Genomic DNA, 26,149 nt, shown 5'->3' with positions numbered 1-26,149 from the left:
TTCAAACTCTATCAGACCTGGTTGGATAATATTGCTTCTGCTTGAACAAGCAAAACAAAGTGTGTTCCATCAACAGGACAGGTCAGACCACATCAACTTCCCGTTCAATACGAAGAAACGGATTGATGGCAAAACAGGCCGACTTTCTCACGAAGCAGAGCGGAGTCTGTGGAGATTAAAAGATGATGTGTGGCTGAAGTGCCGACGTCGTCCGACACAAGCCACATTGCTGTGCTTGTATTTGCTTCGTATAACTGTCCGAAAAGCAGATGCACCGGTATAATGCATCGACTTAGATAAGATGATCATACAACAAGCAAAGCTATTACGTTGCGTGATCATATAACCTACCTAGTGCAGTATGGTTGAATGTGTGATGAGAAATTTCCAGCACAGAGTGATGCTGATAAAAAGTGACACTGTGTTGATGTGACGCCGCTTTTGTCCTGGAGGCCTGAGGTGTCTAATATGTTCACATAATCTCCCAGTCTGAGAGAACCCATGTACTTAGACAGTCTGGATTGCAGAGATTCAGCTTATCAAACGAGCATATTCTCAATGGTCTGCTACCAGCATGTCATCTCTCTACACACCAACTTGAACCCATTGATACAGTTACAAAAAGGAAGAGAAGATGGACTGAGTAGGCAGTCAAAGCACCTACGTGGTTGAGATTCCAAGCTGTAGCTGTAGTAGTTTTTTTTTTTTTTTTTCCCCTATGCAATGCCCTGCGAGTGCCCCCCCAAAAAGAGATAAACAAAAATGTACTTAGGGTTAGAGTCAGGGTTATCGCAACGCCAAGCTTTTTCGATCCCACCGGCCTAAGCCAAGTTGGAGCTTTCCTCCATCTGCGTTTTCTTCATCCTCGTCATACAGTTATATACAGCAGTATATAACTCCGCCCATGCAGCTTGTATGCTTTCAGGATGAAGGCAATATGAAATAACAGCTTAATTCACAGCAATATTTTCTAGTATTGGCCACTAACCACTACTACTGACAATCACCCCGTCACCAAAGGTTCCGACGCTCTCGTGCGGGGATGGCCGCTTCAAGATTTGGAGAGAGCCAACGACATGGCGCCCACACCATCAACGACGCTACATTCGACGCCGATGAAGCCGAAGAGGAGGAATATGGCTTGCTAGTTCAATACCCCGAAAACATTGACTACTATAGCATACTCGGAGTCCCGCGAGAACCGCCTCCCACTGACAGCCAGCTACGCTCTGCATACCATCATTTGACGTTGAGTTTCCACCCGGACAAGCAGCCGGCGCATTTAGTCCAGGCAGCTCAGGCACAATTTAGGCGCATCCAAGACGCCTATGAGACGCTTATTGATCCCAAAAAGCGAATTGTCTATGATCTTGAAGGCGAGGAGGGCGTGAAGCGAGAATGGGGCGCAACTGGATCTATGGGAAGTAGGAGGGCACAAATTCAGAATGGGCATTCTGCGCAAGTTGGTCCTAGAACAATGTCGCCGACTGAGTTTCGACGGTGGTTTCTTGCGAAAATGAAGGCAAGGGAGAGGGAGGCTTTGGACTCTTTGGTTGGTGCTAGGGTATGTACTACTTCAATTGATGGGTCCCTCGGCGGTGTTGTCCATAGAATATTAGAGCTTTGGTCAATATTATTGTTTTCGTTAACTACCATTTCTTCCCTCTTTCAATTGATGCTACTCGTTGCTTACCCCCCTCCCTCTCCCCTCAGTTGTTCAGTTCTTTACCTGGTGTTTGCACAGCAACTGCAAAGGCATTTTACTGAATTGCTAACACCAAATTCCAGGGAAGCATGTCTATTGGAATCGATGCATCTTCTTTAGTCTCGCCTGGCGAAGAGGAAGGCTATGTGCAGCTTAACATGCCAACTGTACGCCCTAGTCGATACGGTCTTGGATATGCATTCAAGACAACCCTACCGGATTTCTCGGGTCTTTGGGCATGGGTATCTGGCAACCAGGGTGATGTTGAAGGGGAACCGTTACCAGAAGATGCAAAACCAGAGTTACCTGAGGTCACCTTCCAAACTTCCATTTCCGGTGCAGTACGAAAGACGAACCAGAAGATTCAGGTGGAGCGCGAAGACGGAACATCGGAAATTATTAAGGTAATCATATGATCGTGAAACTCCTCCAAAATCAAGCATCCTTGCTGATGGAAATTCCACAGGTTGACGGTCCATCTATCTTGGGCGCAGCAACATTCAGCTTGAACGCCAATATCAGCCACCAAATCACAGGCGTTGGGCTACGGGCAGGTCCTCATTCCAAGCTGTGGTCTTTTCTCAATGGAGTCCTAATTGGTGGCAACGTTGATATCCTCCCATCTCAAGGGCTTGCAGTGTACATGTCAAAACAAGTGTCTCCGTTTCCCCACAGCAAGCCATTTACTGTCACCGTCACCAGTACCATGCCATCTAATCCAAGTCAACACATGCCGGTTGTGTCGGCATCTGTGGCAAGGCGATTCGGCGTCCGCAAATTCGGTTCTCTGACGTACTCAAGTGGGTTGCATATGTGGCCGTCTTTTGTGCAAAGCATGTATTCATCTTACACGGACACATCGCCTGACCCGAAAGAACTTTTCTTACTGGCTAGTCAACCTAGCTCGTTGCAGCTTAAGTACACCACTATGCCCGATGCCATGACCGCAGAAGAAGCCGAAGAACTTGACCACCCGAACCCACCAACAAAAAAAGAGCTATGGCAGTGGATTGTCTCTGCTTCTCCACACGGTGGCAGTTTGAGTTTGCAATATGCACGTACTCTATTTGCCGATAAAATCGAAGACCCGCCGCGCTCAGAATGGAATCTAGACGGCTACCACCCATCTATGTTCTCACAAAGTCGTCGTGGTGTGCGAATCGAGGCCGAGGTGACCGCTTCTCTTGACGGCGGAATGGCATGGAGCATTTCTGGACTTCGGCGAGTTGGCGAAGTTTCCAGTATAGGATTGGGTTTAAGTGTTCGGGATGCGCGCGGCTTGGTCATGGCCCTTACCTGGCGTCGTTTGGGACAGACCATCAGAGTACCCATTGCGATTTGCCCCGTCGATCTCGTGGATGCTGAATTGTCCGTTTGGGCTGTCATGGTTCCCTGGCTTGCCTACGTGGGAGTCGAATTTGGTTACATCCGTCCTCGAGAAAGGCGCCTACGACGTGAAGCAATCATTCGAAAACGAAAGCTTCTAAAATCTCAGATTGCGGCGCGAAAAAAAGAAAGTGAACAGCAAATAGAGATGATGAAGGAGCACATTGGACGACGCCAACTGCGTGAAAGGTCCCAGGGCGGACTATATATAACGAAAGCTGAGTATGGATATCGAGCGCCAGAGAGCCCAGGGTGCGTTGGTGAGCGGGCAGAGTCTAAACTCATTGATGTGACAATTCCCGTGGCCGCGCGAGTAGACAAAGGCCAGCTTTTTATATCGAAAAATACTAGTCGGGTGAGTCCAACCTTTCATATTTTAGGAAATTGAGTAGTTCATCTTCGAGATGAGATGATGGTGTAGCAAGTCTAACGTGGAAATCCATTTTACAGTTCCAAATCATCGGCTTCTACGATCCAGCTCCTCTACTACCCAAGATATTAAGGATATGGTATCTCTTCCGCGATCAGATCCATTACGTTGAAGCCAAAGATGGAGAAGAAGACATTGCGATTCCGCGGAGGGAGCATAGAGACCCTGGTGGAGACGAGTACACTTGAAAACATGTGTATTAAGGTGCATTATTATAGATACAATGCTTATTCTCCCCTCTGCTTTCTTCCTTCTCTTTGAAACCCTGCTGCATGTCAGGCGGTGTTTGGTGTTTCCCATCTCCAGGCGTTTGGGAGCAAGCTTATTGATAATATTCATTGTTACTTTATAATAGCATCCAAATATCCTCTCTAGGAGGTATGCAGTCAGTCTTGGTAATATTCTACCTTGGTTTTCTTTGATGCATTACTCATTATTCTACACTCTTTCATGTCAGTCACTGATTGGAAATTCACACAGACTTGTTTGTTTCACGCGTGTTTGCCTATTGCAGCTTTAGGGCATTTGTCTCACGTGAAATATACGACAAGTAAAGAGTTGAGTTGACTTTCATACACTTCTCTTTCTAATAGCATGTGCAGGATCATCTTTTCCTCTCTCTCTCACTCACTCATCATTTCTTCTGGCTTTTACACCTGGTCACATAGGATTTTTATGTATATCTGTTTCTTGCAGCTGCAGTTGGTCAATTCTCAAAATCTCGAATAACAGATCTGAAGCAAAGCAAAGACGAGGACAGGGGACAAGAGGGGGGAAAATACACAATGTGTTTTTGTTTTCCCTCGAAAAGCTACGTTCTAGAGCCATATCCCCCCAAACGGCAGTGGAGATATGTGCGCCAGCGAGTTGGCACGAGGATAGTGGCGAGGCATATTGAGCATGGGACAAATGTTCTTGGCAAGGTATGTTATTTTATGCAACTGGCTGCTGAGTATTTTGTCTAATTGAGTAGACTTTCGAGAACAGGCGTTCGACGACTGCAACGCTGCCGCTTACAGTGTCGTGCCGTGACTCAAACACGAATAATCATTCGACAGAGGCGTGTCGTAATGACACTGCGACGTCAACAGATGGAGGCTACAGCGAAAACAAAAAACAAGGAGGGGAAGGGGGAAATAAAGCTGAGGCAGAGGAAGCCAACACTGCGCAGACGAATAATAATGCCAATCAAAAGCCCACTGATACTAGCAACAAGAGCAAAAAGAAGAGCAAGAATGCAGCAAAAGAAAGCAATGATAATGGCAACAACAATGATAGTTCCCAGTCGAGAAATTCTGGGAAGGGTGATGAGAATTCTAGAAATGATGCAAGCTCATCTAATCAAGACTTGAAAAGTGAAAACGCCAGCGAAGAAGGCGATAACAACAAGAATGATAAATCAGGAAATACAAGCAATGATCAGCCAAAGAAGGAAGAATCCACCAAGTCTAATAACCAGAAAGGCAAAAAGGGCAAGGGTGAAGGTGGCAACAACAAGAATAATAACAATAAGAAGAACCAAAAAGGCTCCACCGCACAAGAGTCGTCCACGAAACCTGATGCTGAGCAGTCCGAATCTTCCAACGCGCCTCCTGATCAGAGTGAGAACAGCAAGGACAACGACAAACCCCAAATTTCAGCTACGAATGATGAGAACAACAAGAAGAAGGTGACCTTTACAGACGCCCCTACAGAATGGGCAGTGAGTACCCCTGATGAATGGGGAGCGAGTGTCACTGCAACGGAGAGTGACAAGAAAGAGGGCGATTCGAGCATTCAAACTCAGGATACAAGCACCAACAACGATGCTCCTTTTACTGACTTCTTCAATTCTGGAGATTCAGAACAACCCAGCACTGAGAATACAGGTGAAAAGCCTGGTGGTGGAGAGACGTCCTGGTTTTCTCCCGATGCTGATTCCTCCTGGCGAAATAACAATGAAACTGAAAACGTCGGAGATGCTGGAAATGCCAGTAGTAGCGAATGGGCCAATGGAACAAGGGAGTCTAACAACAGTTCTGCAGAGGCTACCAGTGAGTGGGATAATGGGGCAGCTACGACTACAACTACTGATACATGGAATGGACAAACCACCGAAAATTCCAATGTTGATTCCTGGCAGGACGAGCAGACCGAGGTTGGAGCAGCTGCACCTCAAAAGGAAAAGCAACTGGATGACTCTAGAGAGCCTAGGGTAAATAACGACAAAGTCATGGAATTCTGGGTTCACGAGTCCAATGGTTCCTGGTCATTGAAGACTGGGAAAGAAATACGAGACAACTGCCAGCCAGGAGAGTGGAAGCAAGACGATGCAGGCTTTCCATATTTTGAACGGAAAACAGAGAATCCAACTTCTACGTGGGATGGGCAGCATAGTGATGATGCACCGAAAGCAATGGTGCTTGATGTACAGTGGTAATTGATTCTCAGCATCTGAAACGTTACCTATTCCTTGACCAAGGGGTGCATCCCAGTAACTTAAGTAGCACTCGCCGCAGTACTGCAACCATGGTTTCCCAATCACATATAGCTACTCTTTCAGCGAGGCTTCGATCTTCCAAGTACAGTCTTAGGGTATTCCAAGGTTTGACATCTCCATGACCTCGGGAGTGCTCTTCGCACTCAAAGAGCACTACAGGATGTAAACCGTTTGGTAATATTCAAATTGAGGACCAACTAAGTGTTACTTTCACTTTTAAAACTTGAATTAAAGCCAAAGATGTCTTGATGTACAATTACAAGCTCTAGCTTCCTCGAATACTTAAAGCCTGAATTGCTGTTTTCACCATCATCAAAATCCATTGTACCGTCGCACTAGTAAAAGCCATACAACCGATTGAATAACTGACTGTCAATATCCATCTATCTTGGTCGTTCGCCCAATTCACTGACTTTACAGTCCCGGGGTATGTATCATTGATATTTGTATTATCGAAAGTGGCAATCAATAGCAAACATCATGATCGGGAGGATATCTCGGGATGCCAAAGGGTGGTCAATCAATACCATCTAGAAAGGATCTATAGGAAGAAGCAAAATCCACAGCAAGCACATTCTGGGTATCTAGCGAGATGAAAATGCCCAAGGCATCTCATCACATCATACCAGTACCTAGTTAGGTAGAGACTGTCAGGATGACTGTTTCGTCATCAAAGCTTAACCTACGGGATTGCGGTATGGATCCAGCAATAGGCATCCCTTAACAATGGCTCTTCATCTTGACATTCTCCAATCAGAATATTGAGAGCTTATCGGCATCGAAGAAATTCTTTGACAGGGCTAAACAATACTGGCAGAACGCCCGCTTCTAGCAAGCGGTGTAGAAAGCTCCAATTGCAGCACGTGACTTACCGCTCTTGAACGTTGATTTCGGCAAGGTTTCTAAACTTTGAGAAGCGAAATCAATCATACGCGCGTCAAACCCGGCAGTGAAGTCGATGAGGCTTTTTATTTGGAGACCTAAGTTTGCTGCTTACAGCTCGCATTCGTCGAAGCAGACCGTTCCCTGCTAAGCACTCACGGCATTCCGCACAAGACGCAAATCTTGTCTTCGTCAGAACTTGCTTCTCTTTCGATAACAGAACCGACTCACATCAAACATCCGCCACCACACATATATCGACCATGGCGTCTGTCGCTTCAGGTCTCTTCAAGTCGTTACCCAAGCCCAAGTACACAGGTGAGGATGAAGAAATACCTGCCCACGCGCAGCAGCGAGGACCCCGAGTGCTGGGCGCAGGCGCTCTGGATGAGACACAGGTTATGTTAAGGGTGAGTGGATTAATCTTATTGCAAAGCTATTTTTGAACATTCTAACAAACAGTGGCTTCTTATATAGAAATCCGGCCCCCCTGCATACGGTAATAGAACGGGATGGCGACCACGAGCACCCGAAGACTTCGGTGATGGCGGTGCGTTTCCAGAGATCCTTGTCGCACAGTATCCGCTGGATATGGGTCGCAAAGGCTCTCAGACCACATTAAATGCTCTAGCAGTACAGGTAGATGGTGAAGGAAAAGTCAAATACGATGCCATTGCACGACGCGGACATAGCGATAACCGTATTGTCCATGCCTCATTCAAGGATCTCATTCCGCTGCGGCAACGGGTGGATATGGGTGAAATCTCTCTTGACCGACCCTCAGAGGAAGAAGTTTCAGAGCAAATGGAAAGAACGAAGGATGCTCTCGCTAAGCTTGTTTCTGGAGCAGTCGCAGCTCAAAAGCCAAAAAACGTGAGGGGTGGACAGAGAGCCGATCCTACGTTTGTGCGATACACCCCAGCAAACCAGATGGGAGACACAGGCAGAAAGAACGATCGCATTATGAAAATCATGGAGCGACAACAGGATCCTATGGAGCCACCGAAATTTAAACACAAGAAAATTCCTCGTGGCCCCCCATCACCGCCACCACCTGTGATGCACTCCCCTCCGCGCAAATTGACTGCGGAAGACCAGGAAGCATGGAAGATCCCACCGCCAGTGTCGAACTGGAAGAACCCGAAGGGTTACACAGTGCCTCTCGACAAGCGTCTAGCAGCCGACGGGCGTGGTCTGCAGGATGTCACAATTAACGACAAATTTGCACAATTTGCCGAGGCACTGTTTACAGCCGATCGACATGCCAGAGAGGAAGTTCGACAACGAGCTCAAATGCAGCAGAAGCTTGCTGAAAAGGAGAAGGCACAGAAAGAAGAGCATCTCCGCCAACTCGCACAAAAGGCTCGCGAGCAGCGATCTACAGCAGCTTCAAGTCGGCGTGAGTCTCGTGCTCGGTCTATCAGTGGCAGCCGCAGCCCATCGCCGTATAGTTCCAGATCGGTCAGTCCCAGCGATGACGAATCGGCAGCGCGTGAACGAGAGCAGGCTCGCCGTGAGCGTCGCCAGGAGGCCGAGCGGCAATTGCGACAGTCGCGCATGGGTACAGAGCGCCGTGTTCAGATGTTGGCACGGGAGCAAAACCGTGACATATCCGAGAAAGTTGCACTGGGTTTGGCAAAACCTACCCAGAGCAGTGAATCTATGTATGATTCGAGACTTTTCAACCAAACAAGCGGACTTGGAACCGGCTTTAACGAGGATAATCCATATGATAAGCCACTGTTTGCTGCGCAGGATGCTATAAGCAGCATATACAGACCGAGAGCCCAAGCTGACGACGAGTATGACGAAGACGCGGCGTCAGGGGAAATGAGCAAAATTCAAAAGAGCGGCCGTTTCGAGGTTCTTGGGCGAGCGAAGGAGGGTTTCCGAGGCGCAGCTGAAGCCGAGGTGAGTTAAGATTCCACTGTCCTCTTCTTCCCTAGTTTATGCTAATACAATTTGATGGCGCAGGCTCGTGATGGCCCCGTGGAGTTTGAAAAAGACACGGCGGATCCGTTTGGCATCGACACCATGATTGCCGATGTCACTGGTGGTGGCTCAAGTAGCACCGGCCAGAAGAGGTACGGCATTCAGGAAGCTGGCTCTGATGGCGATGGAGGACGAGGATCCAAACGGGCGAGGGTGGAAGAAGAAGATTAAATATCATTGCCATACATAGTATATAGATTCGGCGGATCAATTTTCTTGCTGCATTCAAAACTTCATGTTGCATTCCACCCGGCGTTTGTCATTTTGTTGTTACCATCACGACAACTGAGCCTTCGACTCTAGAGTAGTTGATCTCCATAAGTTCTCTACATTTTTGTCGAAGTCATTCATTCTCCTTCCGGTTTCACGCTTTTTATGCGGGTTGGACGCACACCCCGCCGGGCATTCATAAGTACGCAATAGGTAACTAACTAAGCGAGTCGGAATTAGTAAGCATCGTGGAGACAAACGTCCTTCTCCCTCAGAGAATAGAAGAGGGAAACGACCATCGATGGACATCTCCAACCCACCACTGGCTGTCGCCATGAATGACATCGCCATCTCTACTGAAGTAGAACATCCACTCGGCTCCTCCAGCTTGCTAGAAAGGCGCCATATAGGTCCAGCGGACCAAAGCAATGATGGGAACGAACAGGAACCCGAATTCACCTATCCCGAGGGTGGCCTCGCTGCCTGGACTGTAGCCATCGGCTGCTGGTGCTCAATGACGGCTGCTCTTGGTCTCATAAATTCCGTTGGCGTTCTGGAGGCGTACGTCTCTGCCACAATGCTTCCTTCCTACTCCTCTAGTGCTATAGGTTGGATATTTGGTATCTATGTCTTTGTCTCTTACTTCTGCGGCGTGCAGGTCGGTCCTATTTTCGATGTGAGAGGCCCACGTGAGTTGATGATAGTAGGCAGCTTCTGTTCGGTGGTGGGAATCTTCACTCTGAGTTTCTGCACAGGTTTGATCTCTCTGAACGGACTAATAAATGGACACGTCAATGCTGATTCTGTCCCAGAATACTACCAGTTTGTCTTAACTCTTTCTATTCTCAATGGAATTGGTTCGTCCTTTCTGTTCACACCAGCAATGGGCACCATCTCCCATTGGTTCAACGCCAAGCGAGGCCTGGCAAGTGGCTTCGCCTTCACTGGCAGTGGGTTAGGAGGCGTAATTTTTCCCTTGATGATACAATCCCTCCTGCCGAGGTTGGGATGGGGATGGTCTACACGCGTGGTCGGCTTCGTGCTACTCTTTTTGTGTGTTCTCGGCGTTGCCCTCTGCCGAGCACGTTTGCCGCCGAAGAAGGGCTCGGCCACATCCTGGCGCGACGTCCTGCCGAGCCCACGCATCTTTTGGGATGGGACGGGCGCGATGGCTATGACTACTGCAGGGATCTTTCTTGTTGAATGGGCATATTTCATCCCCGTCACCTATGTGCCGACATACTATCTAACACGACAAGGGCTATCCGGCCATGACGCGGTGACCGGAGGCGAGGCGGCCTTTGCATATCAGCTCCTTGCAATCCTCAATGCAGCCTCTTGTTTTGGGAGGTTCTTTATAGGATACATCGCGGATAGAATTGGACGATACAATACCATGATTGTGTCAACTTTGTTCTGCCTCGTGTCTGTGGTGGGACTATGGCTGCCCGATTCCGTGGCCCATTCCCCGCCAAATGTGGCCCTTATTGTTGCATTCGTCGTTCTGTTCGGGTTTGCAAGCGGGTCTAATATCAGTCTGACGCCTGTCTGTGTAGGACAGCTGTGTGGGACTCAGGATTACGGTCGATACTATGCGAGTGCCTACACTATGGTCAGCTTCGGGTGTTTGACTGGCATTCCTATTGCTGGGAACCTGATGAAGGCTACCGATGAAACGGGGAGGGGCAGCTTTTGGGGGGTCATTCTATTCACTGGGATGAGCTACATTGCGTCTTTTGCGTGCTTCTTGTGGGTGCGAGTGCGCATCAAGGGCTGGAATTGGCGGGTTGTATGGTAGCTACCAGCCAGCAATTCACATTCAAGGGTTAAGTTAAAGATCATATACCCTTAACTTCTGTATGTAGAATCATGATAAATGATGTCACGCCTGCCGGTGCAGCCTGCAATGTCAAGAGGAGCCTGCTTCTCATTGGTTGTGCATGCACTCCGGCCCCACTCGCAAAGCCTGATTCGCTCGTGCCAGTCCCAAATAGGGGACCTCCCCCACAGACTGCCTCCGCTATTCTCCGATCTGACGCGACATTGAACCCTGATTGGCTGAGCGGCGTATTTATCAATCTAATCGTCTGTAGATTGAGACGACCTGCATAAACATCCTTGACCGTATCTGCAGTCTAGCACTGCTTCGCGCACGGATGCATAGCATAAATCCCTGGCTTATGTCCATCAGAATATGAAAATAGAGGGAGCGAGTCGGACACTAGAGCTAGTACCTAGTACTAGCACGTAGGTACGTACATTGGCATAGGTGCTCGGCGTCCGCCGTCCTGCATGTATAGAGGCGGGGCATACCTATTCCTATTTTACTCCGTAGACAGCAAGCTATTTTGTCTACTCCAGAGGAGCTGGCACGCAAGATAAGAGAATTTTGAATTTCTGCTCCGTGCGCATTAACCTGCCCGTGACTAAGGTTTAATTGGCTGCTCGGGCGGAAGAGCCCGTTTGCTTTGTGGATCAAGGGAGGATGACGGAGTATCATCCAGCGCAGCGTCTAGTAAAATTTCTAGTTAGTTATACGCAGTGAGACGATATTTTATAACTGGGCATTATTATAGTAGCACTAATTTGCATTGCGATGTGCGTGCCTGACAACTAAACAAATAAACACACACTGCATGCAACGCTACTGATTAGCCTGCTCAAGCGCCCTGGCCGCCGGTTTAACCTACCCCTCTTTAAGAAGTGTTTTTTTTGGCTGATAGGCAGCGAGCATCGACTGGCGGAATGCTCTAAGCAGTATTCCGGGAATCAGTATTAGTGCAGCTTCTACTATTTTGACTCGGTTCCAAAGCGCAGATAGAGATAGATATTCAATGCAGATAAGGGGGGGAAAAAAAAACTCTCAAACGTGGGACCATCCATTTGCTATCTCCTGCAATATGTTATCGAGCAGTCAGGTGTAAAGCGCCAATCGGCATCGGAAATTTTCGCGAGAACGAACCGCAGCAATCGCATCAAGAGTTCTTTCTGCTGTTTGACGTACTGATCATCGTCCAGTGGCCGCCACAGAGTATGTATGACTTGGCCGACCCGCGTCGAACGAATTGAAATGCATCGACCTTGCCACTGGAGATCCTGCCCGAGAGTGGATGGCTGTAGAATGCAAGGCCTCGGTTTGTCGCGGTCTTCAGGGTCCTTTGATTGTGAGTCAGCACCACGTGGGGAAAGAATGCTACACGGGAAAAAAATCCCCGGAAGCGTAAAGTCAGTGAGGTGAGCGAGGATAAGAAAAGAAAAGCGCTCGTATAGATAAGCACCTGTGGACGAGAAGAGGAGAAAAACAGCGTTGCCTTTTTGTTCGCTTTTTTGCGCTGGAAAAGCGCAAAAGACTAAAAAGGAAATTTTTGCATCGAGCAAGAGCGACCCACTCCGGATAAGCATTGACTCAACTGAGCAGAGCAGAGCACGAGAGGAAAGAGCGGCCCTCCAATTAATTCCCCTCATTCCTCTTACTCATCACTCTTTCTCCGTCCTCCTCTTCCTCTTCTCTTCCTCGTCCTCGTTCTCCTCTTCTCCCCATCTTCGTTGTGACGACAATCTTCTCGCTTTCATTCTATTCTCTGAGTCTGTACTCGTCTCTCCTCGTCTTCTGCGAGAGCGTCCACTTCCCCACCGACTCCTAAGCTCTGTTCCACGGCCATGTCAAAGCTAGGGTTTCCCTGTGCTGGTTAGGGCATAGTTCTCTGTAACATCGACTCTAGTTACATGAGCCCATTATCAAATAATTGATCTGATGCGCTAAGGCTGTTGCCACCACAGAACAAGACACCAGGCCGAGAAAAATTCAGAAGAAAAAGAAAACAAAAGGGAAAAAAAAGGGATTATCCACAAATTTGCTCCAGTACGGATTATTTGGTCCTGTCCAACGGCGGCCACGACATCGTGCATCCCCAGTCTCATTCGACACTAAAATTACACTCACTCGCGCTATATCATCCGCAATTGCACAATCTAGCGGGAAACTCCCAACATTTCTTTTGTCTGTAATACACACACGTTCAGAGACAAAAGAGGGAGAAGAATATATATATTCCCTATCCCGCTGCTACATGCCAATGCGTGCTTTTGCTATCCATTAGTTTTCCAGAGCCCGGGGAGAATCTAAATTTCCCCCCTGTTCTCCCTCTTTTGGCATAAACATCAAACCCTTGACTTTCTTCGTTATGGATCAGTCATTATCTCTCATTTCAGCCACGGTTCAAATCACAGTATGTACTGTCCTTGTCTTGACGTTCCTGGTCCAACGCTAACATCTCACCTAGGATACGGGCCTGGCCTTGGTACATATCCCCTTGGACTTGTATCCATTCTTTGTCCAACCGCTTCTTCGACTTCTCTACTGTGATATACCTGCCATCAATGAGGCCTCAAGGGAAGAAAGAGAGGATGCGGAACGCGCCAGTCTAACTCCATTCAATCTCGGCTTCATTAACTTCTCCGTGACCCCAGTCGAATGTTCCGTGGTATGCTCCCGGCAACTGGCAGAGCGCTTTTTCATGCCGCTAGCATCCAGGTTCAACACATTGGCCACTTCAGGCCAGAAAGTATGGATCAGCGATGATGATTTCATCGCTATGCAGGTTGAGGGTCAAGGTTTGGACGCTGGACGTCGAGTTCTCGAGCTGACTGGCCCTCTTGCCTTGGCTGGAATGTACGTACAGTCTTCAAATATTGTTTTCTCTTGCCCATCCCCATACTGACAAACTTTATTAGATCTATTTTCTTCATTTCCACCTATTTTTCCGACTACATCCTGGTCCCTGACAGGTCGAAAGATCAGGTTATTCGTACCTTATCTAGTCAAGGGTTTACATTCGAGACCGACTCCGATCAATTTATCAACAATATCCAATCGCCTTCTATGCCAACCCTTCAATCGTCAATACATATCTCACCTCCATCTACCCCACCACCGGCCACAGTGAATGAGCTCCAAACTCGCACCTTTGACTTTCTACGCAAGAATCACATCATTCCTCGCGTTGATCAAACGGTCCGTTTAGTACAATGTTCTGCCCATCACCGCGATGGTGCCACCGAGTCCTCAGCGGCCATTCTGCGCAATGCACTTACCACTGCCCTCTTGGTCGATCATCCACGGTTTTTGTCTCTGACATTGACACCAGCTGATCCAGCGGCATCGCTGCTGCTAGAAAAACGCTTACTGCCACGCTTCACGCTGGATCCCAGCATGCAATCGGATGACGAGGAGAGCAGCATCCTCCTAGGATCGAAAGAAGACATTCTGATCCCTATCACACTTGATCTCCGTGACGTCCCTATTGACGCAACCGGAATTGTCTGCGGTGTGGCCGGTCGCTTGGCCGACGCTACGGGGCAACACCGGGACACTTTCCTCAGCGCAGCTTACTCTACTGGCAGTTCGCCTGCTGACGAATCCAAACGGTTCTCTTTTGGGTCGGCAAATATTGATGACCTCCAGCTATCAGACAGCATCAGTAGCCTTGCCCCAAGTACCTCTTCTTCCGCCAACAAACATGTCCCAGAAGTCGTCTCTGGCATCCTTCCACCAGCTCCCGAATATTATAATACGATTCACAAGGACACAGTCGCATATGATCGAAGCCAATCCACAACAATCCCACATCACCACCTTGAGCCGGAGCAATACGGCGATGCTGTCGAGATTAGTTTCCTAAGCACTGCCCGTGCTGGTACCGTCCTGGTCTGGGAGCGTGAGATCAACTTGGCCGTCGAAGCTCTCGACGCAGAGAAACACCAATCCGAATCTGTTGATGCGGAGTAAATAAAAACGAAAGAAAAAAGTTCATATTTATGGGATCTAAAAGCGGGATACCACAGCACCGCACCAAAAGTTTGCTTGACTTCCTGTTTTTTCCTGTCTTTATTATCATCCTTTTTTTTATTATTATCATAACGTGTCATGACATACGATACCAAGGCCAAGGGAATTTTCTCTCTCATCAAGCGAATTGCAACTTTTACTTTGTTCATATTAGGGCTCACTCTTCATACCTATCATTACTTTTTATCATATCTTATGTATACTTATGTGAACTGATAATATTGAAATCATTATTAGCATTGATGAGATGGATGCTTACATATTTTCAGGGCGATGTACTTATATCTAGGTAATTGACATAATAAAGAAAATTCCATTTTGCGTGAAACCTAGCCAATGAAAAATCTAGGTATTCATCACTTCTTAAAGAAATCTGTAATTTTCTGTGAGCCGTCACTAGGAATTACATGTCTGCTCATTTTATGGCTCTTGTTTTTCATCGGGGACATATTGGTGTTGTTTTCTGCGGCACTTTTCATTTTCTTTCCGCTCATAAGTTGGGTTTGTATGGGCGAGGTCGATTTCTCTCTTTTCCTAGGAGTAGTCAATTCTGACCTTTTCACTGCCTTTTTGCTGCTGCTGGTGTTGGTGGTGAAATCAGTATTATCGTCAGGAGAACGTTCCCTCTTGACACCTTTTGGCGGTATTTCATCATTTCCTTTCTGAAGTACTGGTTTTGGGGCATTGTCCTCTGTCCATTCATCGTCTACCGTTTCTCGCAGGTCATTTTTTATTTGGACATCTCTAGCTCCACTTCCCAGTGCCGAGTCTTCATTATGGAGTCCAGTCTTTGGATCAATTTTCTTTTTCTTCTCCGTTGCGCTGGCATTGGCGAAGAAATTGGCGATGTTGTTTTTGTTCTGCTTGCTGTTGACGGGTACTATATAGTCGGGAGAATTGTTTCCAACTTTGCCGACCTCCTTCGAGACAGGGTAGCATTCCAGATCACCTTCATATGGTTTGAGAATTGATTGTAGCTCCTTTGTCCACGTTGTTTGATGTGGATCGAGCCATTTTTTCATTTTCTCGCTGCCCGGATCTAGGATTACAGGCATTCGGTCATGGAGGAATTTCAGATACGGATTTGAATCCGTTGTGATGATGCTATATGTGTAGAGCTTCTCATCAGAGTCTAAAATGGCAGTCACGTTAATAAAAGTAGATCGAAACAACAAACGAGAAGAATAATCTGACCGACCTTCGTACTGAACGCAATCCCACAGCCCGGCAAAGTACATCAAATCGCCATCTTTGCGCTTTGTATAATGCGGTATCTTTTCTTTGCCACTCGGGCCTTTCTTTAGCCATTCATAGAATCCTTGACAGACAATCACACAGCGTTTCTTCTTCTTCATGGATGTCCACATTCCCTTATTCTCAATCAGTGAGTCATCGCGGCAGTTGATGGTTCTCATCATAGAACCATAATCAGGCTGCCGCTTCGTCCAAAATGGAATGAGGCCCCATCGCATCTTTTGAAGTTTGAACTTGGTGTTTTCCTGGTAGTTCAAGGTATCAGACGCAGCGGCGTCTTCATGCCCGCCGTCGGAAGCGTCGCTGGCTTCGTTCTGTGCATCGCCGCGATAAACAGCACCGTAGTATCCTGGAGCAAAATTGTAGGTTTCCCGTATCTCATCATCTTCGGGCACCTCGTCGACTTGCATTCCCTGTTGCTGTAGACGCTGTCGCACAAAGGCCATTCGCTGTTTCGGATCAGTATGTGGTAGCTGGGATTATCTGATGGGCGAATATATTTACCACACCAAGGGCGTATCGCCCGCACATCTTGGGGTGTTTTTTTTTGCGGCCCCTCCTAGAGATAAAGAAATATTGAATACTAGGCCATCGCCTGCAAACCAAAAGAGAATTGCTCTGCAATCTTCATTGTATCAACGAGAGTCGCGAGTTTATATTGAGAAGACGATATGGTAGGCGACGTCATGGGCGAATGGTGGAGCACGGGCCACTCCGCGATTACCCTGCGCGAACTGAAAGAAAATCCCCTCAACTCCTTTGATATCCCCAAACACCTGCGCCAGTTCCAAAAGTTTTCATCATCAGGCGTCAACATGTTCCACCGAGCGTCAAGGCGGTTTGTCGCCTTGACCTTTCGGCCAGTGGAATTGCGTCGATCCTTCTTAACAGAATCGTGCTCACAACAACCACAACTACCGACGTCGACGAGGAGCACACGTATACGACCAACGAAAGTTCCGATCAATTATGCAGCTTCTTCGATGCAAATTCGAACCGCTATGTTCTCCCAACGTCTGCGACGGACCTACCGAGCTGCAGGCAAAGATATCTGGCGAAAGAATCCGGTCTTTTTCCCCTTCGCCGTCGTCTCCATCATCGCCGCCAGCGCATTTTGCACATATTTACTTCATGCCGTCTACGTTCAAACAACAGAAGTCAATGAAAAAGTTACCAGATTTCCTGACTCAGTCGCGAAAGAATTACGTAAAGCGCTGTACTTCACCGAGGTCAATCTCGAACCCCAAAAGGCTCTGGTTCACTACAAGGCCGCTTTGAGAATCGCAGATGAAATAGGGATGCATCCGTATTCCGATGAGGTGATGGGAATCAAACTTCAAATTGTGGATATGCTGGTTAAAGCCGGGTTCCACAAAAGAGCAGCGCAAATGCTGTCCCGTATATCGACCGACGCCATTGCATGGATTAACAAGACGAGGCATAGGCTTTCTTTGAAGTTGGAAGGCCCACAGAAGACCATGCCGGATCCTAATTTGCAGGAGATATTATCACCTAGTGAGGAGGATGTCGAATATGAATCCCGACAGGCTACTAGGACACTCAAAAAGGTCATTGGCTTACAGTTGCTTCTCGGCGATCTGCATGAAGACGAGCATTTGAAAGAACCGGGCAATGCTTTTATGGCACGCAGGAATGCTCTGGACCTGTTAAGGCAAGAAATACTCAATCGCCAGGACCGCGGTCTCCCTCCAGTGGCAACTCCTGAGGAGGAGGACGACTGGTTGAGCGCTGAGGAGGCCGGGAACACTATGTCTGATCTTGGAGAGAATTGGCTACGTGCCGGGAGACCTGACAAGGCGTTGGAGCTACTTATGCCGGCAATAGCGATCTTGCGGGAAGTCGAAGGGAAACAAATAACCTGCCGACAGGTCGTCCTTCTCACGAATGTTGCAGCGGCAATGTTTGATCACAAACCAAATGAACAAAGTGGCACTGATAACGAGAAGCCGGTAGTTACCGTTGAAAAACAAATGGAGGCATCCCGAGACTGGGCCCTCAAGGCAATTGAGGTCTCTAAGAAGGTCCAAGACGACCTGCGCGATGATGATTGCGACCTCGGATGCGCGGCTGCAGCAGATGTTCTTTCGGCCATTGCAGAGTGGCAAGGCGCAGATGAAGAAGCTAGGAAATGGCTGCGTGAAGAAAAGCGATATTGTGAATCGGCGAGTTATGCGGAGGGTATCGACAAGGTAGTCAAGTTGATGGCAGAGAAAGATCGAGCTCAACCTGCTCGAAAAAGCAGCAAATGAAAGACATTGCTGCGTTTAGATATACACTGCATGTAAACTATTGAAGCGTCTAGAAAAAGGACAAATGTACAGTTTTTTCTTCTCTCGGCTCCAGCCTTTTATATAGACAATAAATACCACTTTAATTCCTAAGATCAAGAAACTAGGCGGCTCATGCCTAATTTGAATTGAAAGGGATGGGGACAGATTTACGAAATATAAAGTAGAAATAGGAACAAGGTAAAATTTTTAAATGTCTTTTTCGTTTCTTAAGGCGTCTGCATGATATTAGAACATCACATTGGCGGTCATTCCCTGGTCACTCCTAGTTTTTCATCAAAGGTAGAGAGATTCAAGGAAAACGTCAAGCAAAGCTAGACAATTGTCACAGCAGTTTGAAAAGGAAAAGAAAGCTTTTTGGTTTTTTTTTTTCTTCCTCCCCCGTCCCAACTAGAACTCCCAAACAACGCAAATCTGAAAATTATATGTCCGCATTTTTTTCAAGTTTGCGCATAAGAGAAGAAAAAGTATCAAGACAGAACGAAAGGAAAAAAAAATAGATACTTCCTGGCTTTCATATGCTCATCGCTTCATTCCATCTCCCGAGAACCTAAAAAAACAATCAATCCATCGGAATAGACAAATTGATTTTTGGTATTTTCTTTTTTTAGATTTGGTTCGTGCCCATTATATTCTCGCTTTCCCTCCGACGTCGTTTAAGCTCGTGACATAACACCCCAAGCGCGGATCTTGTTGTCAGTGTAACCAGCGAACAGAGTCTGGCCATCAGCGCTCCAGGCAAGGGAGACACACTCTGGCTCACGGCTCTTCTTTCCCTTCTCAACGTATTCAGGCTTGAGCTCATCAACCTTGCTCTTCTTTTCGAGGTCGAAGATGGTGATGCTGCTGCTGGTAGCGGCGCAGAGCCAGTAGCGGTTGGGAGAGAAGACGAGGGCGTGGATCTCATCACCAGCCTGCAGGGAGTAGAGGTGCTTGGACTCGTTGAGGTCCCAGAGCATGGTGGTACCGTCCTTACCACCGGAGGCGCAGAGGGATCCATCGGGGGAGATAGTGACGGTGTTGATGTAACCAGAGTGGCCGATGTGGTCGGTCTGAAGACGGCAGGAAGCGAGTTCCCAGACCTATTTCACAATTATAGATCAGCAGACTTGGTCTACCGGACACAAAATATTGCGTGAAAAAAATGGAAATATCCGTGAATCGAATCAGGGCATAATTGGTGTTGTTTGTCTCATGGCCACGAAGGGCTCTGAAGTAGCAAATACTTTATGATGCAATACATCATTTGATTGGCGAGAAATGCAATGGACACACAAAAAAAGACGTACCTTCACGAGCTTGTCCCAGCCAGCAGAAACGATGACAGGGTTCTGGGGGTTGGGGCTGAATCGGACGCAAGACACCCACTCGGTGTGGCCCTTCTCGGTGATGGTGAACTTGCAGTCACCAAGGGTGTTCCAGAGCTTGATGGTTCGGTCACGAGAACCAGAGACGATCTGGCGGTTGTCGGCAGAGAAGGAAACTGAAAGGACATCGTTGGTGTGGCCGCTGAAGACGCGGGTGGTGTTGCCAGTCGCAAGTTCCCACAAGCGCAGAGTCTTGTCCCAGGAGGCAGACAAAGCGTAGGCACCGTCCGAGGAGATAACCTATATCGATAGCACACCAGTCAGCACCATTCATTCTTCATTATCATCCGCATCCTCTTCAATCGTGGACTCGGCTTGGAGAAAAAGAACGTACACAGTCGGAGACGATGTGGGAGTGGCCCTCAAGGCTTCGCTTGGGGTAACCGTAGGCCTGGTCGTCGCGAGTCAGGTTCCAGACGATCAAAGTCTTATCGCGACTGGCGGAGAGCAGCATGTTGGGGCTGTGATCGCATTGCAATTAGAAAACCGGTCCAATTCCATGACATTCAAAAAAACTTCGAGATTTTTCGCCGAGCTTACTTCTCAAGAGAGGTAGCCAGGCTGGTGACCCAGCCATTGTGGCCCTCAAGGGTTCCGCGAAGGATGAGCTGCTCAGCCATGATCAAGGTTGGGCGACAGGAAGTGAACCTTGAAACGGAGAAGGGAAGAAAAGACGACTGAAGGGCTGTATCGTTGGACGCTTGGCCGCTTCGTTATTGAGGAAAAAGAGCGAGTTATCCCTAAGCGCACTAGTTCGGGGTTTGAGCCCTAGTAACAGCCGCCTAAGCGAGTTTTCCCTACGCCACAGTTCCCTCCTGACCGCCTGCCGAACAGGGCGGTATCCGATGCGGAATAGCGCCAGCAGAATCTCCGTGGCTGACGCTGTCATCAATCATCACTGATCAATAGTTCGTTCACAGCAGACTTGTAGTACGCACGGAGCATGCTACAGACCAAGGCTCGTTGAAATACTGCGTCCCTTCCGCGAAGACGGTGCATTAAGCCGCTGCTGCCGGTAAAATACCCAAGGATCCTTCGAATCCTGAATGTCGACGAAAGTGATAATTGAACGCAACTATACAGTACAGCACAGCACTATAAACATCAAGATTGTTATACATAATGGCGTTGATTACTCCTTATGAGTCATACACTTTGATATCCGGCATCCGGCCCAGGCCGCTTCCTCCCCGCTTCCTCTGTTTTGCGGCGTGGAATCCAGTTGCGCTTTTATCCTGCACATGCTGTCTTACTAAAGCCAAAATCTCCGATTCGGCCCATCGCGAAGGAAGCGGGCGATATGCAGGTTTGAACGCACCCACTGTCTGCGCCCACTCGCCGGACTTAGCGGCTCCTTGCTTCCATGTCTCTGTCGGCGTATCGACCTTCACGGCAGAACCTGCGTCCCCGGCGGAAGAGGCGGCTGTCTCTTCAGCCTCCTTTGGCTCTTGAGTGGCCCAGTAGTATATGTCCCAGTCGTTTTCATCAAGGAACCGATCGTATTGCTGTAGTTGCTCTATAGTCATCTTTCCGAGGTAAACGTCGGCGAAAGTCGAAAGTAATAGATCGGTCTCGAGAATGCCGCGCTTCCGGCTTTGATCTATAATACAAAATGTCAGAACTTGTGGGAACTTGTTGAATTGTAGTAAAGTTGGCTGGCATACAGAGAAGTCTGGCGCGCATTGTGCTTGCGTCTTCACCCTCCCGTTTCAAGGGTTCAACTTTGAATGTAATTCCCTCCATCTCACCCACTCCCAACTCTGGCTTTTGAGCGCCGGCGGATTCCCTTCCACCTGTCAAGTGTTCAATTTTGCCAGAATATGGATCCGCCGGCTTGTAATTGGGATCCACGGAGCTCAAGAACTCTGGGGGAGCGCTGGCAGCGCCAACTTTCGGAAAGTCATTGGTTTGTGTCGAGGTAGTATTGGGGATATGTTGGTTCAGAGGTCGCTTCTTCTGTATTTCTTCATGTTCTTTTGCTGTACTAGGTGCGCGATTATTGCCACGGAGTGCTGATGCCCCAAAAGCTCGGCTTTGCTGCTGCAAGGATGGCAGCAATCTGGAGCTGTTTCCAATTGCAGGCCGCAGGGAGTGGACGAAGTGTGTAGCTGACATTATGTACAAGCCTCGTAACAATCAAGTTGTTGAAGCTGAAAATAATGGCGAGACGTCGTTTAAGCACGAAAGACGCAGGCTTACATCATACTGCTGTCTTCCTCTGTTTGTTCTGTTTGCATGGGGCTTGTTTGTATCCTCGGCAAGCAAATAGCCTCATATAAGCGTCTGGCATTCATGATGATGAGATAATGCTCATTTCTTTTGATTGTCCGTGTATGTCACTTTTGTCTAACCTAATAGAAACATTATCCCACAAGATTAACGGCGTCTGTAGGGGTTGTTAAGCTCAACGAACTATACACGACGCGTTATCGCGTTTTCCTCCCGCGCTAGAACTTCTCGCATTTCCTTCTAGAGGTGTCAACTGTTTGCTCTTGACACTTTGATCCTACAGAATCTGCACTGTAGCTTTGTACAGACAGACCATAGTCAAAGCATAACTCACTGTCCAACCAATCGGAGAACATTCCGAGGCTCTATGGAAGCGCGGAAATGCCACCAGCAAGGCATGGCAATGGCGATGCTAGTGATTCTGGCCTAGCTAGGTACACTGAATTTGCTGACGAACAAGCTGCTGAACAGCAACTCCTTCAATGCCTCAATCAAAGCATTGAAAATGTTGCCGAAGTCCCGAGGCCGATTGCTTCTAGTGCTGAGAATAAGAGGTAAAGAGAGATATGCCAGCAGTTGATACTCATATTCTCCTCACTAATATTTGTTAGATGCTCACCTACTTCACTGAAAGCTCACTCCCATGCTCGTGCACCATCGCCTGTTTTTATCAAAGCAAAACCTTCTATCTCTACTCCCATGCCCGCTAATCCTTCTGTATCTTCTGGAGTAGCATCGTCTCCTTTCATCAAGGTGGAATTTCCAATTACACCCGCCAGTCCTTCTGCTTCTCGTCCAGCATCACACACTTTCGTCAAGACGGAGTCTCCCATTTCTACTCTGATTTCTTCTGCCTCTCCTAATGCACCATCGCTGAAACCTCTTATCTCTACTCAGACTTCCACTAGTCATTCTCCCTCACAACTTACTCCTTGGAAATCGGACTTCGATGATGCTCAAAAAGCCGACCAGCCTCGTCTGCCATGGGCATGGTCTCTCTCTGGTACAAAGACCAGCACTCAATACAAACCTACCGCTGTTGGTAAGTGGTGGTATGTATGGGCTCAGGAGAATCCCGATAAACCTCTGGTGGCCAGCAACGTTGGGCGAATAATGGAGACAGAGCTTGGCATCCAGTTATTTGGAAACGCTAGATGCAACGCGTGTCAGAAAGAAAGTCAGGAGTGCTGGGTATACAGTGACAGTGGGAGGGGGCAAGTGACGAACCCGGGGAGTGCTTGCGCTCGTTGCCGCTCACATCCCAAGAACACTGGGTGCAATATATCGAATCGACGCCCGAATAAGAAGAAGTTGACTCCTCCAGCTCCTCAATTACGGACCCTACTGCCAAAGCAAGGCTCTTAGGATCTGGCAGCTGGTCTATGACTATCAAGAAAACATTGACTTGGATACAGCCAATGCGATTTCTGGCAAAGGCTTGTGGGCGAAATCTCTCGGACAATCCATCTGTTGTATCACCACTGCATGGCCCGTTCTTGATAAAGAACCTTTTGCCTCATTTTCTTGACTGCTGACCTGCCACTTCTAGAACCCAATGAACGCCGAGCCATTGACAATGCCCACCACCGTCGCTGTACAGCTTCGTGTTTGCGCTTGATAGCTCTGAACTCGACGATATCGAATGAAGCCTGTCTTTGCGATATACCACTGGGTGTTATAGCTTTTGAGGTGAAATGTTAGCTGTTCTGAATTTCTCAAGCCACAGAGATTGTCGGGGGGTAATCTAATAGAGTAGATGAGAAGAGGGTTTCGGCCATGGTTTTCAATTTTCTTGCACCTAAAGATGACCGATTAAAAGGTCGAATGAGAGACTTTGTTCAAACGTTTCGCTAGCTACGAGCACATTTGCCGAGCACTGCGCCGCGGAGGGGCCCGAGCTGCCGAAATATGGAGAAGTCGAGGGTGGCTAGGCTCGTCGTAGTGATTATTCTGATCTAATAATTTGCTTGTTCCAAGGCTGTTGTGGGTACGAAATGTGAGCGCTGGAGACGCTGGAGCAATCAGCGGCCGCCTCACGTGCTCCCCAACCGTTAATTCGATTTCCGAGCGATGTCGTCTCCACCGAAAGGCGCTGCTGCTCCTTCAGACGCATTCGTGTCGTGTCTTCGCATACTCGCTCCTTGTTCATAACGCAGTCAAGCCCCCTTCTAGAACGCGACATTGCAGCAACCCAGCGAAGTGCTTGCTTGGCTAGTTTCTATGTATACTACTCATGGGCTCCGCGCGTCAGCGACGACCGATACTTCAGGCCAATGACCCGTAGCAGAGCTTGCGATCCGTGTGCCACGAGGAAAATAAAATGTGACCGAGGAAATCCTTGCCGGCGCTGTCATACTTTGGATATTCCATGCACTACATCGCGAGCTCAGTCGAAGCCCGGTCCCAAAGGGCCCTGGGCCGAGAAGCGACGGCTGGCCCGTCTCCAACAAAATACGCTGCAGCACTCTGCAGCAAAACTGGCAGAGAGTAGCCATTTTGTGCCAATAGTCTCGGAGCAACAGCAGCATCACGCAATTTTGGAGTCGCTGCCAACTTCTCCTACTCAATTTACGCCAAGTCTGCCGGTCTCGCTGATACACCAGTGTCTTGATGCTTACCATGAACGCCTGTATCCGGTGTGGCCAGTCGTCGACCGGGACGAAATGAGCCTGCGACTTCAGAACCCGGATGATGCAGATGCATATGCGTTGTGTACGGCTCTGACGGCGGTCGTTCTTGCGCACCTGACATTCAATCCTGCTGAAGTTGTAGAAGCTCCCCATTCCGTCGACAATTTCTGGATAGCCACGGAGTCAGAGCGAGCAAGAGCGTCACTCCGGTACCATGAAAATCCTAGCCTTGAATTGTTGCTCTCATCCTTCTTTTTGCATATATTTTACGCAAACAACGGGCAGGTTTGCAGAGCCACTGTGCTCATTCGAGAGGCTATCACACTTGCCCAGTTCCTAGAACTCGATCAGGCCAAACACTATACACAGTTGCCCAAAAAGCAGGCACAGTTGCATCTTCGCATAATCTGGATTTTGAGTATTACAGAACGGTAAGCTTTCTTGCTTGCCTTAAGTTGAATTAATATCCCTGATGATCCACTGACCCGATTCGGTTCAGCGGCCATACAACTCGTTTCGATCTTCCACGGATCTTAAAATTAGATCCTAATCTACCACCGCTAGAAACCAAGGAGGTTCCCCCTGGCTTGGTGGCTTTTACAGACTTGTGTCAACTTTTCCGTACCTTCGGCCAAGCCATGGACAGCGAAACATCAAACAGAACTTCTGGGTTTTTCAGTTCGACTGACTTTAAACTGCGTGAGCTGCGCCAAATGCAGTCCAAGAGAGAATTTCAGCAGGCAGATTTCCTCATTACCCAGCAGTGGATGCGGATCATGCTCTGGAAGATGTCAATATTTCACATCAAGCTTTCTGCGAATTCTGAGGATGAAAACCTCAGCATCTGCTTTCCTGAACGGGTGGCAGGGAATGTCTTTGTATATCTGAACAAAATTCCTCGCAATATCATCGAAGCGCATGGTATAGGAATGGTAAGATGTTTTCCTGTCTCCCCATTACCAAAAAAACAAGAAACATAACTACTAACCTTGAAAAAAGCAAATGAAATTGGCAGACGTAGCAATTTCCCTCGCGGACATGTTATTCTGCATACCATGGATATCAGAGCGCCGGCAAGTCATGAAAGTCGGCCCAGGCGACATGCTCTGCCATATCGCGCAACTCTTAGCCTCGCTGCGAGGTAATGTGAATCCGAGGATGGAGATCCTTTTCGAGAAGCTCTCGAACCAAGGCTGGGGCTGTTCGGTGAATATGCCGCTTCACGATGTTTCGTCCGTACCATCATTGGCCCCAATAGCGTCAACCCCCATCACAACAACAATACTTCCTATTCGGCAGATTGAGGAGGCCTGCGACGATAGAATCGAGGAGGAGGAGGAAGAAGAGGAAGAACACGATTATTGTGACTACGGCCATTCTATAGAACGGGAATTGTCTACAGCAAGTTACCTTGGCTAACATTTGATT

The 26,149-nt window shown here is 48.1% G+C and overlaps 8 protein-coding genes across 8 annotated transcripts; 5 read left to right on the top strand and 3 right to left on the bottom strand.

Annotated features, from left to right (window-relative positions):
• Positions 1–1,042: 1,042 nt before the first annotated feature.
• Positions 1,043–5,940, top strand: UA08_00446 (hypothetical protein; the record flags this gene model as incomplete). Its single annotated transcript, XM_020260253.1, has 7 exons — positions 1,043–1,564; positions 1,789–2,109; positions 2,172–3,446; positions 3,542–3,699; positions 3,877–3,899; positions 4,218–4,444; positions 4,495–5,940. The coding sequence occupies 7 exons, from the start codon at positions 1,043–1,045 to the stop codon at positions 5,938–5,940; spliced, it is 3,972 nt and encodes a 1,323-aa protein (XP_020124575.1).
• Positions 5,941–7,145: 1,205 nt separating this feature from the next.
• Positions 7,146–11,196, top strand: UA08_00445 (hypothetical protein; the record flags this gene model as incomplete). Its single annotated transcript, XM_020260252.1, has 6 exons — positions 7,146–7,292; positions 7,360–8,793; positions 8,857–8,966; positions 9,325–9,773; positions 9,897–10,833; positions 10,950–11,196. 6 exons carry the CDS (start codon positions 7,146–7,148, stop codon positions 11,194–11,196), a joined length of 3,324 nt encoding a protein of 1,107 aa, XP_020124572.1.
• Positions 11,197–13,268: 2,072 nt separating this feature from the next.
• UA08_00444 (hypothetical protein) lies at positions 13,269–14,872 on the top strand (the record flags this gene model as incomplete). The annotated part of the gene is made up of 3 exons (XM_020260251.1): positions 13,269–13,313; positions 13,368–13,756; positions 13,819–14,872. 3 exons carry the CDS (start codon positions 13,269–13,271, stop codon positions 14,870–14,872), a joined length of 1,488 nt encoding a protein of 495 aa, XP_020124573.1.
• A 416-nt stretch (positions 14,873–15,288) lies between these two features.
• UA08_00443 (hypothetical protein) lies at positions 15,289–16,717 on the bottom strand (the record flags this gene model as incomplete). The annotated part of the gene is made up of 3 exons (XM_020260250.1): positions 15,289–16,064; positions 16,131–16,635; positions 16,691–16,717. 3 exons carry the CDS (start codon positions 16,715–16,717, stop codon positions 15,289–15,291), a joined length of 1,308 nt encoding a protein of 435 aa, XP_020124578.1.
• Positions 16,718–16,857: 140 nt separating this feature from the next.
• On the top strand, positions 16,858–18,456 carry UA08_00442 (hypothetical protein; the record flags this gene model as incomplete). The annotated part of the gene is made up of 1 exon (XM_020260249.1): positions 16,858–18,456. The coding sequence occupies one exon, from the start codon at positions 16,858–16,860 to the stop codon at positions 18,454–18,456; it is 1,599 nt and encodes a 532-aa protein (XP_020124579.1).
• Positions 18,457–19,151: 695 nt separating this feature from the next.
• Positions 19,152–20,482, bottom strand: UA08_00441 (Guanine nucleotide-binding protein subunit beta-like protein; the record flags this gene model as incomplete). Its single annotated transcript, XM_020260248.1, has 4 exons — positions 19,152–19,577; positions 19,785–20,102; positions 20,197–20,323; positions 20,403–20,482. The coding sequence occupies 4 exons, from the start codon at positions 20,480–20,482 to the stop codon at positions 19,152–19,154; spliced, it is 951 nt and encodes a 316-aa protein (XP_020124576.1).
• A 177-nt stretch (positions 20,483–20,659) lies between these two features.
• UA08_00440 (Succinate dehydrogenase assembly factor 2, mitochondrial) lies at positions 20,660–21,977 on the bottom strand (the record flags this gene model as incomplete). Its single annotated transcript, XM_020260247.1, has 4 exons — positions 20,660–20,760; positions 20,817–20,937; positions 21,116–21,462; positions 21,527–21,977. The coding sequence occupies 4 exons, from the start codon at positions 21,975–21,977 to the stop codon at positions 20,660–20,662; spliced, it is 1,020 nt and encodes a 339-aa protein (XP_020124577.1).
• A 2,387-nt stretch (positions 21,978–24,364) lies between these two features.
• On the top strand, positions 24,365–26,140 carry UA08_00439 (hypothetical protein; the record flags this gene model as incomplete). The annotated part of the gene is made up of 3 exons (XM_020260245.1): positions 24,365–25,152; positions 25,221–25,653; positions 25,721–26,140. 3 exons carry the CDS (start codon positions 24,365–24,367, stop codon positions 26,138–26,140), a joined length of 1,641 nt encoding a protein of 546 aa, XP_020123963.1.
• Positions 26,141–26,149: the final 9 nt, after the last annotated feature.

Source organism: Talaromyces atroroseus, assembly GCF_001907595.1.
Source record: "Talaromyces atroroseus strain IBT 11181 chromosome Unknown scaffold_0, whole genome shotgun sequence".
Lineage (NCBI taxonomy): Eukaryota > Fungi > Ascomycota > Eurotiomycetes > Eurotiales > Trichocomaceae > Talaromyces > Talaromyces atroroseus.
The sequence above is the reverse complement of the archived record's forward strand: the minus strand, read 5'-3'. Positions and strand labels throughout refer to the sequence as shown.